The 20566-nt window shown below is 36.2% G+C and overlaps 1 protein-coding gene across 3 annotated transcripts in view; it reads left to right on the top strand.

Annotated features, from left to right (window-relative positions):
* Positions 1-20566, top strand: part of LOC137641340 (uncharacterized) — an 826722-nt gene that overhangs the window by 413805 nt on the left and 392351 nt on the right. For all 3 annotated transcript variants that reach the window (XM_068373796.1, XM_068373798.1, XM_068373797.1), the window contains exons 3-4: positions 13931-14196; positions 14906-15132. In XM_068373796.1, coding sequence (XP_068229897.1) covers positions 13931-14196; positions 14906-15132 — 493 coding nt within the window. The remainder of the gene's footprint in view (positions 1-13930; positions 14197-14905; positions 15133-20566) is intronic.

Below are 20566 nucleotides of genomic sequence, written 5' to 3' on the forward strand. Positions count from 1 at the left end.
CTCGAGTTGAAGGGATTAAAAATAATACTGTTGTCAAGTAGTAAAATTAATATTGACCTTGAATTTTTCTGGTATGCTTAGATAAAGGAAAGGAGCCTAAAGAGTAGATGAGAGGAAAAGGGGTGCATTTGCATGTATAAGGTATACCCAGGGAAACCTTATAATAGAATCAGTAGGGGCAATAAGGTAATCTATGATACAGATTGTTTGAGAGCAACTTAAAGTTTCAGTGATAGAAGCAAAGCTAAAGTAAGAATTTGAAAACAGGAAAGTATTTTTTTAAGTGTAAATAGCGGTCTGAGACAAGGATGTGTTAGGTCTATGACTGTTCTATATCTTTATAGATGAATTGAGGCAAGACCTTTGAGAAATGATAATAAAAGTTTGTGTAAGGCTGAGGAAATTAGTTCTGAACTGAGTGTGGAAAAATTGATGTTTACAGAAATACAGTACTAAACACCAAGGATAGTATAGGGAAAGAACATAAGTTAGTATAAAGGTTTTGAATAATTGTGTCTACGAGTAAGGATATGATAGTAAATGAAAACCTCGAAATGGAGCAGCGAAGGTTGATATAGAATACGTAGATATTAAAGAAGTTGATTCATATAGATATTTAGGAATGAATTATTATAATATATGAAATCTGTGTGCTGGGTACTTACTGAGTATTATTATTATGTGTGTTACACTCAAGTGTATATGGATTAGTATAGGCGTTTGTATGTAATATGTAGATTGAATTATATTTCAAAAGGGCTTATTTTCGTGCAAATGTATACATATATGTTTAGACACAGTACACACGCAGTGTTAACATGTAATGTCAATAAAGTTAACTAAATTACCTCACTAAGTGAAGCAAGGAAAAAATGAGTTTTCGGAATGTTTTACAGTTTTAATCCTAAATAATTACTGACGATCCCTACCATAATTGCTAATGGCGACAGTGCTGAAGCATTCCTCAAAGGGTACCATGTTTTTTTCTTGCATTTTCATAAATTTTTACCGGCTGATTTCGACCCTTTTAGGCATCCATTTTTTTCGGTTTGTGCGTGTGGTTACTAACGCTGCAGAATCATCGGCTCTTTTTAAACGTCATTTGTGTATTTTTACCGACACTTATTTTTTAGGAGGAAATGACAGTGTCCTTTTCAGAACATTGGTAATAAGTCCTCCACCCAAGTAGTCATCTGAGTGTATCCCTTGATATAACCCAGAGCTACAATGTAGTAGATACATGGGCACTTTATTTCAAGCTGATCCCAACCTGCCCACCCTCAATCACGAGTTAAGGGTTGTGGCAGCCTATTGGTAACGTCCCTACTTGGCGATCTGTTGAACGGGCGTTCATGGGACGCTCAGCCAGCTCGATAGGTTCTACATGTAGTGTTTGTAACCTCACCATCCTTGTGAGCTGGGATTGTGGGGAACGAGCTTGGGGGGAACTCTACAGGTCTACCTACGGAGTTATCAGCAGCCATGGCCTGACCCTTTCTGATCCTAACTTGTTGGAGAGGTGCAATTTGCGCTGAGCGTATGTATACTGTTTATGGTCAGTCTAGGTTATTATCACTGTCCCTTGCCTTTCCCATTCATAAGTGACCTTTAAACTTTTAAGATCCCGATGCACTTGGATATACGCATATACGTGCATCTAACGTCGAGTTCATTCCTTCGCATATATAAACCGTTAAGATGGCAGTTCTCTCAAAAAGGTGCCCAAACTTAGACGTTGTTTTCCCAAGAGACAATGTGCATGAGAATATGAATGTTAGGTTTTCCCAGACTTTGTCTTTGAACACTTGGATGTTATGGAAGAGAGCACATTCAATTTGGAGACATTAGATATGACGAGGAAAAGAAAATTACAAAACCCCTCCTCCCTTATTTCACTGCAACCAGCCACTCACACGAATGGATTGTTTCATTTGTGATTATGCTAAAGTAATTAATTTCATTTAATGCTTTTTGCAATCAATTTCAATTTTAGTGCACGGTGGTCCTCTTTCCTTGATATCATGGGACACTTCAGCTCTAAACAGTTACATGAGGGACAACAAAAATGAATAAATATGTATATATATATGTATATATATATATATATATATATATATATATATATATATATATTATTTGCAATATTTCATATATGAAAGATCTAATTTAATGTTGTTACTGTTCTTAAAATGTTTAATTTTGATTGTTTTATTGTTTGTGTTTCTCTTGTAGTTTGTTTATTTCCTTGTTTCCTATCCTCACTAGGCTATTTTTCACTATTGGGGCTCTTGGGTTTGTAGCATCTTGCTTTTCCAACTAGTGTTATAACTTAGCTTGTAATAATAATAATAATGATAATAATAATAATAATAATAATATTAACGATAATAATAATGATAATGATATAAAGTATATATATATATATATATATATATATATATATATATATATATATATATATATATATTATCTTAGGAACTAAGACAAAACTAAAAACTAATAAGAAAAAATCAGTGTATGTGATCATAAGGTGCTACACAAGTTATAAATGCAGGGCCTACACGCGAAAGATAAATAATAATAATAATAATAGATTTATAGATAAAAATAAATATCCCATTAATTGCTTTGAACGAATAAAGAATTGTTGGTAGTCCTTGCCAGCTAATAAGTCCAGTGATGCTGCTTATCTTATACTAGGGCCTCCATATCTATAACAATGTTTTTAGTAACAAGCCGAAGACTCAAATCCAGTTTTCCATTTTCCAATATATTTCTGGTTTTAGAATTTACTGGCTTCATAGTTGTAAAGCGCAGTTCATAGTTATAAAGCGCAGGTGCATTCACATAAATGTACTACCAAACATGTTACTTACTTGTTACTTATAGTAGGATTTCTAGGCCCCACAGAGCCTCCCAGTGTATAGCTAAACAATATAGTTTTCTTTCACACGCATATCATGTAAATTGTAGCAGTCAGTGAACAGATGTGCTTTGAGTCTCATCTTAAATATGACAATTTTCACTATTCCGAACTTACGATGGTAGCTCATTAAACAGCCTTGGCGCACATCTCTCAAACGCTCAAAAACCCAGTATCAGACAAAGGCTATGTTTCCCAAGTGGTAACTCCAGGCTTTAGCCACACTGTTGATTTAAGCTTCAAAAGAGAGATTGGCATCTAGAAATACTCCTAGGTCCTTTACTTCCTTTTTCACCCCCAGATCTACATCACATACTCTGAGAGTCGACACAGTCAGTCTCCTTATACCAGTCTTTTTCCCAACTATTAGGCACACTTTTATTTGTTTTCAATTTCAATTGCTTCCAATTCATCCAGTTTGATATATCAGACATGATAAGGTTCAACTTCTCAATATCCACTACATTAGTTATGGTCATGTACATTTGTGTATCATCAGCAGATATTTTAAATTTCACACTATGTTTCTTTAGCATTTTTGATAGTCCAATAGTATATCTACAAAAAAAAAGTAGGCCCCAACACAATTCCCTGTTGTACTCCTCTTTGTAATGATTGCACTCTTGAAAAGGATTTCCCAAACTGTACACAGTACTTCCTACCTTCCAAGTAACAGCCAAGATAGGTTAATGCATCACCCCCAACACCAATGGATTTCAAGTCATCAAGAAGTATACAGTGTACCACTGTGTCAAAAGCTGCCCTAAGGTCCAGCATAGTGAGAACACTACATTTACCCTCGTCTATCGACACAAGCAAATCATTTACAACTGTACATAAAGCGGTTTCAGTCCGGTATAGCATTAACCATATCCTGGGGACACCAGAGTTCAGAAGTACATTTTCAATCACCTTTGACAAGAAGGACAGGTTCGGCACAGGTCTATACGAACTTAGGCTCTGTGGGTCAAGGGTACCCTACACAATGGGTTTAATGATAACCAACTTTTCACTCTCGGGAAACTCATTATTTCCGAAGGTCAAGTTAATAATTGTCATGAACACTCGGATAAAGGTTGTCAATCTTATCACTCTGTATGATGTTAGACGCAGGCAATGTCTATCCCACAATAGGTTAACTTCACTAGCTTTATATTTTCCTTCACCTTAGACAAGTCAATATTTCGGAAACTAAGTATCAACAATCGGAGACCCTGACAGCCATGTGTAATGACTGTCGCTCCTCTCCCAAGAACCCCTTAACTACATTCTTTATCTTATTATCAAAGAAATCTCAAAAGTTATTCGCAAACCCTTCATCTGGGAAGCCCTCTGGTAACCTTGTATGTAGTTCAGCTTAAAGGGAATGTCTCTCAGCTTGGGGAATCTGGTCTTGCAAACCATCTTCTTGAAAATCTCCTGCTTTATATTTTTCCTTACAAGCAACATTGAGTCAGACTTGTAGCTCACACAACTCAAGCTAACGTGCTGGTAACTGTGCCTCCACATTAACTTCATTGAGCTGTTAAATATCAGAAGACTGAACTTAAGCTTTTTCAAGTCTAAATTTGTTTTTAAAGTCAAGAGATAGTTTTTTTTTTTTTTTTTTTTTTTTTTTTTTTTTGGCAAAAGCATGAAAAATTTTACTGTATCTCATCTGTCATGAGCTCATGAAAGTGTACACAATTACTCTTTCTTAAGGAATCACTGACTAATAACAGCTTCTTGCAGAAAGTTTTGATGTACCCAACCAGTTAAAAAACATTTTGTTTGCTCGCCTTGGAAGCTCAAATTAAGTACATTCAAATCGGTGGTTATGTCTGTGAGAAATGCTAGAGTAAATAAAGTCTCCATCTCGTAGCTGAGTTTTGTACAATTCTGTAGTGCCAAGCTGTTTATTTGATTCTTCAAGGAAACATACATTTTCTTTGTCGTGATTTATGACCACCTCTGGTTAAATTCACCATCATGACAGCACTCTGCATGTCAGCATTCATCTGTAATACCTTGCCTCATAATGCTTCTTGGTTTATAATGCAGTGCAGTGTGATACAACCAACACCATTTTCATTCAGTAAACCAATCAGTCCCACATTACTGCTAGTCAAAGCTCTTGCAGCTTTTCTAGGAGAAGGACACTCCAAAATCAAACCATTGTTCTCTAGTTTTGGATAGTGCCATAGCCTCTGTACCATGGTCTTCCACTGTCTTGGGTTAGAGTTCTCTTGCTTGAGGGTACACTGTTCTATCTAGTTTCTCTTCCTCTTGTTTTGTTAGTTTTCACAGTTTATATCGGAAATATTTATCTTAATGTTGTTACTATTCTTCAAATATTTTATTTTTCCTTGTTTCTTTTCCTCACTGGGCTATTTTCCCTGTTGGGGCCACTGGGCTTATAGCATCCTGCTTTTCCAACTAGGGTTGTAGCTTAGCATTTAATAATAATAATAATAATAATAATAATAATAATAATAATAATCTGTTACAATGCAAGCGCATTTTTCAATTTCTCCATATTTGTTGCCAACTGAATCAAGTACTGTGTAAAACTAAACCTATTGTCCTTCCACTCAAGTATTTTTTCATCTTGACCATCTCGTCATGTACCACGAAATCCTTGTTTACAGTACGGGTGAATATGAGTAACTGGCTGGTGTCACTTATACAGTATCTGTACTCTAATCTAAAGCCAATGAAAATTTTTTGCAGTGTTGCATTAAATCTTTCAGTTTTAAAAAATAAAGCAAATTGAGATCAGTTACTCTTCTCATAACTGTTTGGTGGGATAACTAACTCCAAAATTTCCTCTTTAATTTTAATGGTAATATTAACTTAAACTGCCAAGTGGCGTTATTTTGATCAACAACTGCCTTAATACATGTACCAATGTTATATCTCAACAGCAATAGAAGAGTGAGAGAGAGAGAGAGAGAGAGAGAGAGAGAGAGAGAGAGAGAGAGAGAGAGAGAGAGAGAGAGAGAGAGAGTCAATTAAGCTGTATGGATCCCATAAACTTTACTATTTCTTATACAATCTCAATGTTTTCCGTGTGTTACGTTCAGTTATCATACACGACGTAGGTTATGCAAATCTACTCAAAACATATTACCAAACAACAGCAAATGAAAATGATAGCCAGCAAACAGAAAATATAGCTGTATTTAAGATTTAACATCAATATTTACAGCATCACACAAGATCGACCGAATACTCACAGCACACCAAACCTAATGGGTAAAATACATGTTCTTTCGAAGAAGTAGGTTGAGTTGACTTCACAAACTTTTATGCAGCGAGGGACAAATAGACGACGTTGCTTAGTTTCAGATATAAAAGGTTGATATGTAGGATCAGAGCTTCTAATGATGAAAATATGAATCTCTTTAACTTCATTATCTTCAAAATACTCTATTGTTGTGTGCAGTCACTAAGTTTCAGAGTCACAGAGTGTGTAGGTGAAAAATGTCTCCAAACACGAGCGGTCTTCAGTCAAATCTCGTCCCTTTCGTTCGACACCTGTCCTTTATATAGGGGATTTTGCAGGGAACCAACACTTCCGAATGTTCCTCACAAACGAGAAGCATTACGCAACATGAAGCCACACGACGGAGGACCCATTTTCGAATCCTCTTCTACTGTATAACTCGCGTACGTCAGGCAGCTGGTGCCGAATTGGAATCTAGAACTCTTGTAGAAGAACACAGTGATATTTTCGCGTTACAATTACATTAATATATATAATTGAATTGTTTTATTTTGACATCAACGTACATGAAAAAAATAATCCCTTTTCACAAGTTTTGTAATACAATATACATATATTCAGTGTACATATAACAAATCCCCCTCCATAGTGGAAAGATGGGGATCATTAACCACCAAATTTTCAGAAATAAAAGTAGAATAATTTATCACTCAATATTACAAATATATTTTCTTTTCAATGAAAATAAGATAAAATTTTGTAATACAAACTCTTAATGAATCTTCAAATTTTTACATGGTTGACATTCACAAAATATCAATAGAAAGTTATCACAATGGAAACTAAAAGGTTTCTTCATATCATATACAAAATTACCAAGTAGCATTTAACTTATGCCACTTTTGGGCCTCAGTTCAACATTATTTTCAAGCACATGGCAAAATAATACATAAAATGCATGAATGTGTACATTAGACAGGATTTCAGATAACTGATTGGATTTCACATTTGCTTGACACGCAGGGCAAGCATAATAAAACTGAATCACATCCTGCCAAGTATCATGCAAATAAAAAGGTCTTACATCATAACTCAAAATCCTACGCACTTCAAAATAATCAGTTAAAGACTGTTTATGAGCTGAACTGATAACATTTTGATTTTCAGGGAAAACAACCCGAACAGCAACATAATCAAACTTCACTCAATCAACTTCGAATCAGTCTTAGGATTACAATATTCATTGAATAACAAAATATCAGTTATTTCTGACACATGTCTAGAATAAGGTAAATCATTATCAAACTGATTAAACAAAAATGTCTCAGACAAGTTAACATCATCATTGGAAGTGACACAGATAGAGGAACCTTCAAAATACAGGTTATTAGAATTCTCAAAATGGGAATCAAACATGTCTTCATGAGACAAATTAGTAGAACAGTCAAAAGACATAACATTACAAACCAAAATGTCTTTTCGAGACAGGTTGGTAGAACAGTTGACGGCAGAATCATTATCATGAACTAATATATCATCACCAGACATGTTAGTAAAACAGTCAACATTTACACAAATATCACAAACTAATGTATCTTCACGATATAAGTCAGTAAAACTATTATTAGTGGAAGAAGTATTACAAAGCAACGAGTCTTCACAAGGAGAGTCGGTAGAAAAAAACAACAGCGGAGATATTATCACGAACCGACAAGTCATTTTTAGATGGGCTGGTAGAACTCTGAGTCTTCTCATGAGTCTCAGCACTCAAAGAAAACAGAGAAGACAAATCATGACTGAGAACCTCCAACTCCTGATCAAGAACTGGCTCATTAACCATTTTCAGTTGGGCATCAACATTCTCATCTACCAAGTCATTACCAAGCAAAAATTGAACGCCATTGATAGGCAACTCAGAAACCACACCAACAGGCCCTGATAACCAGTCACAATGAAGATCCATACGAATACTCATTCACAGGGGTAACTTCCCTCAAAACAAGTGACTGGGCACAACCAGTATCACACATAATAAAAGCAGGTTGCAGCGAACCTCCATCAGCAGCAACAAACGCCTTAGCAGTATATGGCTGGGAAACCGTATCAACTGGTCTGGAACAAACACTGGAATTAACAGGTTTCCTGTCAAAAACGTGGTCATTTATAGTGTAGCTCACTATAACGAGACTTTAGTATAGTTACAAGAGCCACAGTTTTAACTTGTTTCCTCTTCAACTTAAAACATTTAGACACTGTGTGACCTGGTTTCTTACAATAATTACTTATTGTAGAACTGCTACTAATAGAATTGCGATTAAAACTGCTACTTTGAGACTTGTCATGTGGATCAGAATTAGACCTTTGATCTACATCATCAGCATTAGTATGGTTATCTGTGTCCCTATAGTCCTTTGACATATTAAATCTTTGTCATTAGATCTAGACTCTTTGTGAGATAGTACATAATCATCAGCAAATACAGCTGTTTCACAAAGGGTAGATAACTTTCTTTCATTTAAGTAAACCTTAGTATTCTCACTAACACAATTTTTAAACTATTCAATTACAATAGCTTCTCTTAATCTATCATAAATATGCCTACACTCTGCTGGTTTACACCATTTATCAAAACCATCTGATTGTTTTTTACTAAATTCTGCATATGTCTACTTATCTTGTTTTGTCAAACTCCTAAAGTTCATCCTATTCGCTTTGGGAGTTAATTCATAGGCCTGTAAAATAGCATTTTTTCAAGAATTCATATTCATCTACTCTATCCTCAGGAATAGAAGCATAAACCTTTTATGCCCTACCGCACAAAACTCCTGAGAACATATAAGCCCAATTTTCTGCTGGCCATTTACATTTCTTAGCTTTTCTTTCAAAACCAGACAAATATTCATCTAAATCCTTTTCATTAAAAAGAGGCAAAACTCTATCTTGGCCAGAAATATCTGACAGATATATAGGTATCACTAGACTTAGCATGCTTAATTTTTTCAATTTCTAATTTTTTTAACAATTTCATAAATCTTTAATTCAGCTTCAATTTTTAATTTATCACACTTGGCTTCTAATTGCTATGCCTAAATTCAGCTTCTCTTCTCTTACGACCAGCTTCCAACTTTTCATGTTTAAATTCTGCTTCTGCTCTCTCACGCTCAGCCTAAGCTTCTAACTGTTTTTCTCTAAAATGAGCTTAAGTTATAAAAGTCTTTCAATTTCTACAGCTGGTAAAACAGAACACACTGATTCCCTATCTACCGTATCTAACACACCGTCTTCAACCAAATGTTGAACTAACGCATGTTTAATATCCATTTTCTTCATTGAATTTTTAGCATTAAGCTCAAGATGTTTGCCTAAACTCACTAAGCTAGATTTCTTAAGATCACTCAACTTTTCAATTTGTGGATCCTCACAAAATTTGACAAAAAACTCAGAAGGGGGTAAACTCTGACATGCTTGTTGGCTATTTTATACAATTAACAAAAGTTTACTTTACAAGCAATCTGAATTACAAATAGGATAACAATTTAGATCCCGGACATAGGCCCCCAATTCTGTTATGTCCAACTATCGTACACGATGTAGATTATGCAAATCTACTAAAAAAAGATTACCAAAAAAAAAAAATATATAAAAAACAGCAAAACATTAACAGCAAATGAAAATGATAGCCAGCAAACAGAAAATATAACTATATTAATGATTTGACATAAATATTTACAGCATCACACAAGATCGACCGAATACTCACAGCACACCAAACCTAATGGGTAAAATACATGTTCTTTCGAAGAAGTAGGTTGAGTTGACTTCACAAACTTTTATGCAGCGAGGGACAAATAGACGACGTTGCTTAGTTTCAGATATAAGAGGTTGATATGTAGGATCAGAGCTTCTGATGATGAAAAGAGGAATCTCTTGAACTTCATTATCTTCTTCAAGATACGCTATCGTTGTGTGCAGTTACTTACTTTCAGAGTCACAGAGGGTGTAGCTGAAAAATGTCTCCAAACACGAGCGGTATTCAGTCAGTTTCGTCCCTGTCGCTCGACACCTGTTTTTTTTTATATATGGGATATTACGCAGCATGACGCCACACGACAGACCCATTCTCGAATCATCTTGTACTGTATAGTTCACGCCCATCAGACAGCTGGTGCCAAAGTAGAATCTAGAACCCTTGTAGAAGAACACAGCGATATTTTCACGTTTCAGTTACAATAACATATATAATTAAATGATTTTTTTTATTTTTACACCAACATACAGGAAAAAATGAGCCTTTTTCATAAGTTTTGTAATATAATATACATATATTTAGTGTACATAGAACACGGTGTAAAACGGAAATTTGTAATACAAGTGATCGTGAACCACAAACCATCAATCGGCAGTCCACTTATGGCCCTTAGCCCATTAGTTGAATCACCATTCTAGTGGACCCGAATCGAGAAATCTTTCCTATCTCAATTATTTATGTTTAATGGTAAGATATTCTAGCGATAAAAGTAGAAACTTGGGTAGATTATTCCTAAGATATCGGGACAATATATGAATGTGAATCATGACTCATGAGCATCGCTTCAGCGATTCAAGAATGTTTAATTTTGGTTATTTGTCCACATTCCACCTAGGGAGTCGCAGAGGAAACAGACCAAAAGTATAAGCTGACATTTTTGTCTTGAATCTAAAAGGAAAGTTATATTCTCTTTTATCCAGATATTTTAATTATGATGGTGGTAGAAGCTCAAGCTCAGTTCGGATGACCAATTTTAGGCGGCATTTACGCAAAGGAAAAGTATAATATAGAGGAACACGTCACTTTTTCCGTCTTTGGGATTATTGCTATTTAAAAGGTGTCATTATAGTAAACAAAAATTTATTAGTTTACTTATGAATTAGCGATACTGCCCCCTCCTTTCCTTCTGTTTTATAGCATTTAGCAAGATTAGTTAATGAGGCAGTCATTAATAAAGCGGTGTAAAGGGCTGTAAAGGGCATAGAAAGCATAAAGGAATGTAAAGGAGGTCAATATATATGTAGTCTTTTTAAGAAGTTTTCCTAGCAGTACCCATATAGCTATTGTTGCTCATATGAAAGAAAAAAAAATATCCCTGAAATAATGACTCGTAGTTTGCAAGCGCACCTCAACATGTATTGCTTGCCAGAACATAGGAAGAGTGATGTAATGTTAATTTTAGGAGCGCAGGAAGCCACGGCCGAGCAAAACCCATTAGAATTGTAGCCCTATAACGTTCGGTATTGTCAACTCACATTATCACCCACGGCCACGCTGGAAATCTCCAATGTCCAACGCAGGTGTACCACTGTATATATCATTTTGTGATGAGTATTGACTAGTAATATCCTAATTTTATATCCCTTCACGTTCCTTTGCACTATTTATTTCCTTGACGTTCCTTTACGCTTTTCAGGCTCACTTGATAATGAGATGACTCAAATTCGTTTACATATTTCGAGCCCTCAGTTAACTGCAGTCATTTTATATAGGGATTATTACTAGGATGCATATATGGACGTCTTCTACAATAGTTGTTTAGGTAGGAGAAACTGTTGTCTTGGGTGTGCAAATCGCCGAGCATCATTAAATCTGCCGTCCCAATCCCACCCCATTAAGTATGTTCCTCAAACACTTTTTCCGGGACAAACTGAAAAGTTTTACGAACGTTATATTTTGATGTAAGTACTTTTCGGCTCATGCCATCTCATGCATGTGCTGTATAAACCGCTTTCACCACAGATCACTCTTATTTTGCCCAGAATTTGCTGTGCACATTTTTAGTGCAGTTCTGTTGTAGATTGCTTAGAAAATATACATTTTTTTTTTCTATATCACTGACCCTCAATCTGTGCGATCCCTCGTTTGAGTCGGATGAAGTGTTGAAGTTCCTAGTTGCCCACCGAGATGAATAAAGGATTTCAACCATTTGTTTCTCACTCCTCACGTTATGAGTCTTTTTGCTGGTCAGCAGCGTTACTGAATGCCATCTCAGGCTTCATGGTCAAATAATGTTATCAATGTGGGAAAAGACGTGGAGTGTGTGTTAAAAATGTCATAATTATTACTATTATCATTATTACTTACTAAGCTACAACCCTAGTTGGAAAAGCTGAATGCTATAAGTCCAGGGGCTCTAATAGGGAAAATAGCCCACTGACGAAAGGAAACAAGGAAAAATAAGATATTTTAAGAAGAGCAACATTAAAATAAATATCTATATAAACAATAAAAACTTTAACAAAACAAGAGGAAGAGAAAGAAGATAGAATAGTGTGCCCTAGTGTACCCTCAACCAAGAGAACGCTAACCCAAGACAGTGGAAGACCATGGTACAGAGGCTATGGCATTACCCAAGACTAGAGAACAATGGTTTGATTTTGGAGTGTCCTTCTCCTAGAATAGGTGCTAACCATAGCTAAAGATTCTCTTCTACCCTTAACAAGAGGAAAGTGGCCACTGAACAATTACAGTGCAGTGGTTAACCCCTTGAGTGAAGATCTGTATGTTAATCTTAGTGTTGTCAGGTATATGAGGACAGAGGAGAATATGTAAAGAATAGGCCAGACTATTCGGTGTGTGTGTGTGTGTGTGTGTGTGTGTGTGTGTGTGTGTAAGTAAACAAATGGAAAATGAACTGTAACCAGAGAGAAGGATCCAATGTAGTACTGTCTGGCCAGTCAAAAGACCCCATATCTCTCTAGCGGTAGCATCTCAACGGGTGGCTGTTTTGCTTCATGTATTGAGCCTCTTCAAATTCCAATATAAAAGTTAAGGGCAGATCTGCTTATTTGCTCGAGATTATGGAAAATAATTGTAACGTGAGAATTTCTATTGACTAAGTATGTATTTGATATATTGGTTTGAGGACTAGGCTAATTGTAACTTGAAACTCATATGTTAATTTAGTGCCATGACTGCGCAATCATCAGGACAGTGTTAGTGTCAGTACCAACTCAACCTTGAGATTTCGATTAGCGCCATCGTTCAATCCTTGTGTTGTCTACTTTTGAAAAATGTTCAGCTTTAGATTTTTGTTCTTGGAGGACTGTGATATATGCATGATGCTCCACCTCTGCTTATTTCCGTTTTGATTGCAAATTCCTGTTATCAATTGACATGCCACTTTTCCTCAATTTAGTCAGTAAATGAATGAAAACTAAAAAAAGGATGATTTAAAAGGAAATAGCAGAAGTTATGTTAACGACTTTGGAAATATATAAGATCACCAGAATCAGCTCATTTTGACTTCTAAAACAAACATTTTATAAATTCCAGAAGGCAAATGGACCCTTTGATTTATACCGAAGTTTCATCATATAAGTGCAATGCACTATTTGACAGTAATATTTACACTTAATGTTAAGTATTGAGTCATTCTCTTTTTAGCAGTCATGAAGTAGACCCTTGCTGGACAAAAGAGAGAGAGAGAGAGAGAGAGAGAGAGAGAGAGAGAGAGAGAGAGAGAGAGAGAGAGAGAGAGAGAGAGAGAGAGAGAGAGAGCAGTAATTACTTTCAGTTTTTGAAATGAAATCATACCCTGGATCTAGATTGATTATTTTGATTCCATAGAAATAAGTGACGTCAAGAAAACCTTATTTTGATCATGATTGCATTCATTTATTTATGTACTCAACTTGTGTGGCCATCAAGGGTCTACTCATGCTAATGTGCATGCAATATGTTAAGTGGTTTATTACTTCTAAATATCCTTTTTTTTTAATTAGTTAAGTAACTCATTTATGTGTTTCTGTTATCACGCTGTCCATTGCAGACAAGTCCATCCTGCCGACCTAGGTCTATGTGGGGCTCCATACGCCCGCCGAAGCCTAGAGCGTGGAGGAGGAGGGGGAGGAGGAGGAGGCGGTTGTGGTGGTGGTGGTGTGGGGAGACGTGCCAAATCTCCACCCGTCCCACCCACACAAAACACCACCACCGCCACCGCTACCACCACCACCACCACCACACCCCACCTCGCCTACCCCACAACACCCAACCTATGTGTCACAGCAGGCAAGATTGAGTTTATTACACCCCCAGGTCAGCTTCTTTTTGGTGTTCCTTTCCTTTTCTTTTCTCCTTTTCTTTTAATCATATTAGTTTGGATAAATTTAAGATCTCACAAGTCTCTCTCAACACAATTTTCTCTTTTCAATTCTGTTTTTTTTATAATGTCCAGCTTAAAGTCTCATTAATTTTTTTTTTATTTCGTAATTTGTATCGGTAGGCCTACTTGTTTAGAGACATTTTAATTGTAGTACCTTGCCATCTTTTCTGTTTATTATACTTTTGATTGGTTGTTTGAGGTAGTGTGAGTACCATATACAGTATACTAGCCTCCAACTTGACAGAAATATCATAAAACGTGACTTTATTCAATTCGTTTGCACATTTTTTTTATAGCAATTTAATACCATGCAGGTAATTGTCAGTGTACCATCTTCATTGCTCATTCACCTTTAAGTATTGCTTTGTTTTCTTAACTGCACTGATTATATTTGATTGTTGTGTCCCTAAGAACTGTTGCTTATTTCACATAATGTGTGAACGCCCCCTCCCCCCACCAGCCTCTTGCAATGCATTGCTCTTTGATCCCCGTCATTTCAAAAGAGAAAAGAGTTTTGACCTTCGCTGTTGAGCTTTTATTTTCCCAGGTGTTCATTTTTGTCCACGGTTTCAAGGAAAGAGAAACCGTTCTATTTCTTTTCTCTGTTAACGCTTTTTTTTTCTTTATGAATTTGTCTCACAGATTCTACACTTTCCTCGACTGAGTCTAGATGCTCAACGCTTAAGCTTTCTCCTACGACCCACAGTGGTGAGGAAGTGTGTTCCCGAACCAGCCCTACCTCCTCACCCACCTACAACACAGTCTACAACCCATCCAACAACCGCCCAAGGCACAGGAACGCCACGCCCCCTTCCTCGCTCTCCAGGAGTTCGGGGTCCTCCTCATCCTCCAAGGACAACGCATCTAAGGCAAGTACTGAAACAGTGCAGGCTACTTATTTATTTATACGTAGGACTAGGAAGTGAAAGGTATTTTACACTTATTCTAATTGCAACCCTCGGGATATTATTGGATCATCTGATTTCTGAAAATGACTCCATCTCTACAGTATGTAAGTCGAGTGAGGAATTCTTACTTTAGTAAAGTGGAAAGGTATGATACAGCTTACCTTATTGATAGCCAGCTGATCGCAACAGTCACGCAGTGGCAGGGAAAGTGTTGATATTTTTGTGGTGAGCAATGACGTACGGCTCTTTGCTACCTAGGAAAATTGTCTCTTTTGCGGGAAATTGCTTTCTTCCGGATGGTTGCGGACAATAATTTCTCCTTTGCAGTTGTAGGAGGGAACCCGTTTTGCTCATATAACATATCACAGTATAGTTTTCGTTACGCTGTTTGTCAGGCATGAGTGTAGCTTATTGTAAAAATTAAGTGTTGGATAGCAGTGTCGGAACCATGGGGGTGGTCGCATGGGGTTGTGAAACCCCCGCCCCCCATTTTTAAGAAAAGATATTGACTGTCAAACTTAGAGCTTTCAAGAAAAAAAAATGACTGTTAGACATAGGTTTTCGAGAAAACAAAAAAGCTTGGCTGTTAAACTTGAAGTTTTCATAACAAAAAGTTTGAAGGTTAAACTTGAATTTTTTATGATAAACATTTTGACTGTTAAACTTGAGGTTGTCATGACAAAAGGTTTGGCTGTTAAACTTTGAGGTTTTCGTGACGAAGATTTTGACTGTTAATCTTGAGGTTTTCATGGCAAAAAGTTTGGCTGTTAAACTTGAGGTTTTCATAACAAAAATTTTGACTGTTAAACTTGAGGTTTTCATAAAAAAAATTTTGACTGTTAAACTTGAGGGTTTCATAACAAAAATTTTGACTGTTAAACTTGAGGTTTCCATTAAAAAATTTTGACTGTTAAACTTGAGGTTTTCATAACAATAATTTTGACTGTTAAACTTGAGGTTTTCATAACAAAAATTTTGACTGTTAAACTTGAGGTTTTCATGACAAAACGTTTGGCTGTTAAACCTGAGGCTTTCATAACAAAAATTTTGACTGTTAAACTTGAGGTTTTCATAACAAAAATTTTGACTGTTAAACTTGAGGGTTTCATAACAAACATTTTAACTGTTAAACTTGAGGTTTCCATAAAAAAATTTTGACTGTTAAACTTGAGGTTTTCATAACAATAATTTTGACTGTTAAACTTGAGGTTTTCATTACAATAATTTTGACTGTTAAACTTGAGGTTTTCATAACAAAAATTTTGACTGTTAAACTAGAGGTTTTCATGATAAAAGTATTGACTGTTAAACTTGAGGTTTTAATGACAAAAGTATTGACTGTTAAACTTGAGGTTTTCATGACGAAAGTATTGACTGTTAAACTTGAGGTTTTCATAACAAAAATTTTGACTGTTAAACTTGAGTTTTTCATGACGAAAGTATTGACTGTTAAACTTGAGGTTTTCATGACGAAAGTATTGACTGTTAAACTTGAGGTTTTCATAACAAAAATTTTGACTGTTAAACTTGAGGTTTGAAGTTTTCATGACGAAAGTATTGACTGTTAAACTTGAGGTGTTCATGACGAAAGTATTGACTGTTAAACTTGAGGTTTTCATGACGAAAGTATAGACTGTTAAACTTGAGGTTTTCATGACGAAAGTATTGACTGTTAAACTTGAGGTTTTCATAACAAAAATTTTGACTGTTAAACTTGAGTTTTTCATGACGAAAGTATTGACTGTTAAACTTGAGGTTTTAATGACAAAGGTATTGACTGTTAAACTTGAGGTTTTCATAACAAAAATTTTGACTGTTAAACTTGAGGTTTTCATGACGAAAGTATTGACTGTTAAACTTGAGGTTTTAATGACAAAAGTATTGACTGTTAAACTTGAGGTTTTCATAACAAATATTTTGACTGTTAAACTTGAGGTTTTCATAACAAAAATTTTGACTGTTAAACTTGAGGCTTTCATGAAAATAAAAAGATTATAGTTAAACTTGAGATTTTCATGACAAAAATTATGACTGTTAAATTTGAGGTTTTCCTGACAAAAAGTTCGGCTGTTATACTTGGGTTTTCATGACAAAAAGTATGGCTGTTAAACTTGAGGTTTTCATGACAAACATTTTAACTGTTAAACTTGATGTTTTCATGACAAAAAGTTTGGCTGTTAAACGAGGTTTTCAGGACGAAAAGTTTGGCTGTTAAACGAGGTTTTCAGGACGAAAAGTTTGGCTGATAAACAAGGTTTTCAGGACGAAAAGTTTGGCTGTTAAACGAGGTTTTCAGGACGAAAAGTTTGGCTGTTAAACGAGGTTTTCAGGACGAAAAGTTTGGCTGTTAAACGAGGTTTTCAGGACGAAAAGTTTGGCTGTTAAACGGGGTTTTCAGGACGAAAAGTTTGGCTGTTAAACGAGGTTTTCAGGACGAAAAGTTTGGTTGTTAAACGGGGTTTTCAGGACGAAAAGTTTGGCTGTTAAACGAGGTTTTCAGGACAAAAAGTTTAGCTGTTAAACGGGGTTTTCAGGATGAAAAGTTTGGCTGTTAAACGAGGTTTTCAGGACGAAATGTTTGACTGTTAAACGGGGTTTTCAGGACGAAATGTTTGGCTGTTAAACGAGGTTTTCAGGACGAAAAGTTTGGCTGTTAAACGAGGTTTTCAGGACGAAAAGTTTGGCTGTTAAACGAGGTTTTCAGGACGAAACGTTTGGCTGTTAAACGAGGTTTTCAGGATGAAAAGTTTGGCTGTTAAACGAGGTTTCCAGGACGAAAAGTTTGACTGTTAAACGAAGTTTTCAGGACGAAAAGTTTGGCTGTTAAACGAGGTTTTCAGGACGAAAAGTTTGGCTGTTAAACGAGGTTTTCAGGACGAAAAGTTTGGCTGTTAAACGAGGTTTTCAGGACGAAAAGTTTGGCTGTTAAACGAGGTTTTCAGGACGAAAAGTTTGTCAGGCCGAAAAGTTTGGCTGTTAAACAAGGTTTTCAGGACGAAAAGTTTTGCTGTTAAATGAGGTTTTCAGGCCGAAAAGTTTGGCTGTTAAACGAGGTTTTCAGGACGAAAAGTTTGACTTAAACGAGGTTTTCAGGACGAAAAGTTTGTCTGTTAAACGAGGTTTTCAGGACGAAAAGTTTGACTGTTAAACGAGGTTTTCAGGACGAAAAGTTTGGCTGTTAAACGAGGTTTTCAGGACCAAAAGTTTGACTTAAACAAGGTTTTCAGGACGAAAAGTTTGACTGTTAAACGAGGTTTTCAGGACGAAAAGTTTGGCTGTTAAACGAGGGTTTCAGGATGAAAAGTTTGACTGCTAAACGAGGTTTTCAGGACGAAAAGTTTGGCTGTTAAACGAGGTTTTCAGGACGAAAAGTTTGGCTGTTAAACGAGGTTTTCAGGACGAAAAGTTTGGCTGTCAAACGAGGTTTTCAGGACGAAAAGTTTGGCTGTTAAATGAGGTTTTCAGGACGAAAAGTTTGGCTGTTAAACGAGGTTTTCAGAACGAAAAGTTTGGCTGTTAAACGAGGGTTTCAGGATGAAAAGTTTGACTGCTAAACGAGGTTTTCAGGACGAAAAGTTTGGCTGTTAAACGAGGTTTTCAGGACGAAAAGTTTGGCTGTTAAACGAGGTTTTCAGGACGAAAAGTTTGGCTGTTAAACGAGGTTTTCAGGACGAAAAGTTTGGCTGTTAAACGAGGTTTTCAGGACGAAAAGTTTGGCTGTTAAACGAGGTTTTCAGGACGAAATGTTTGGCTGTTAAACGAGGTTTTCAGGATGAAAAGTTTGGCTGTTGAAACGAGGTTTTCAGGACGAAAAGTTTGGCTGTTAAACGAGGTTTTCAGGACCAAAAGTTTGACTTAAACGAGGTTTTCAGGATGAAAAGTTTGGCTGTTAAACGAGGGTTTCAGGATGAAAATTTTGGCTGTTAAATGAGGTTTTCAGGACGAAAAGTTTGACTTAAACGAGGTTTCCAGGACAAAAAGTTTGGCTGTTAAACGAGGTTTTCAGGACGAAAAGTTTGGCTGTCAAACGAGGTTTTCAGGACGAAAAGTTTGGCTGTTAAACGAGGGTTTCAGGACGAAAAGTTTGTCTGTTAAACGAGGTTTTCAGGACGAAAAGTTTGGCTGTCAAACAAGGTTTTTAGGACGAAAAGTTTGGCTATCAAACAAGGTTTTCAGGACGAAAAGTTTGGCTGTTAAACGAGGTTTTCAGGACGAAAAGTTTGGCTGTTAAACGAGGTTTTCAGGACGAAAAGTCTGACTTAAACGGGGTTTTCAGGACGAAAAGTTTGACTGTTAAACAAGGTTTTCAGGACGAAAAGTTTGGCTGTTAAACGAGGTTTTCAGGACCAAAAGTTTGACTTAAACGAGGTTTTCAGGACGAAAAGTTTGACTGTTAAACGAGGTTTTCAGGACGAAAATTTTGGCTGTTAAACGAGGGTTTCAGGATGAAAAGTTTGACTGCTAAACGAGGTTTTCAGGACGAAAAGTTTGGCTGTTAAACGAGGTTTTCAGGACGAAAAGTTTGGCTGTTAAACGAGGTTTTCAGGACGAAAAGTTTGGCTGTCAAACGAGGTTTTCAGGAAGAAATGTTTGGCTGTCAAACGAGGTTTTCAGGACGAAAATTTGGCTGTTAAACGAGGTTTTTAGGACGAAAAGTTTGGCTATCAAACAAGGTTTTCAGGACGAAAAGTTTGGCTGTTAAACGAGGTTTTCAGGACGAAAAGTTTGGCTGTTAAACGAGGTTTTAAGGACGAAAAGTTTGACTTAAACGAGGTTTTCAGGACGAAAAGTTTGACTGCTAAACGAGGTTTTCAGGACGAAAAGTTTGACAGTTAAACGAGGTTTTCAGGACGAAAAGTTTGACTGCAAAACGAGGTTTTCAGGACGAAAAGTTTGGCTGTTAAACGAGGCATATGTGTGGAAAAAATATATATTTTGTCAGTTCTCTTGATTTTCATGTTTATCCTTTTTAAGTTATTTTGCTTTTTACAATAATCTTAATGCGGGCCCTCTGCTCAAAAGTTAGAAACTATTTATGAATCAACATTAGAAAGTAAATTTTTGATAGTCACTAGCATCATTGTCAAAACCATTTTAATTGCAGGTATGTAGAGTAGGGTCAATGCGAAATCTTATCGCCTTCAATGGACAAATGGTTAAATTTTATTTTATTTTTGCATTGACTCTTATACATAGAGGTTTAAAAAAAAAAGCATTTCCCCTCATGTCTCTATTCTCTAGTCAGATTCAATTTGAAATCATAAATTATTTGTGTCTGAATGCAGAAAACTCACGTGTGTTAGTGATGTTAAAGAGAGAGAGAGAGAGAGAGAGAGAGAGAGAGAGAGAGAGAGAGAGAGAGAGAGAGAGAGAGAGAGAGAGTTATGGTCAGTGA

This window comes from Palaemon carinicauda, chromosome 5 (genome assembly GCF_036898095.1).
Source record: "Palaemon carinicauda isolate YSFRI2023 chromosome 5, ASM3689809v2, whole genome shotgun sequence".
NCBI lineage: Eukaryota > Metazoa > Arthropoda > Malacostraca > Decapoda > Palaemonidae > Palaemon > Palaemon carinicauda.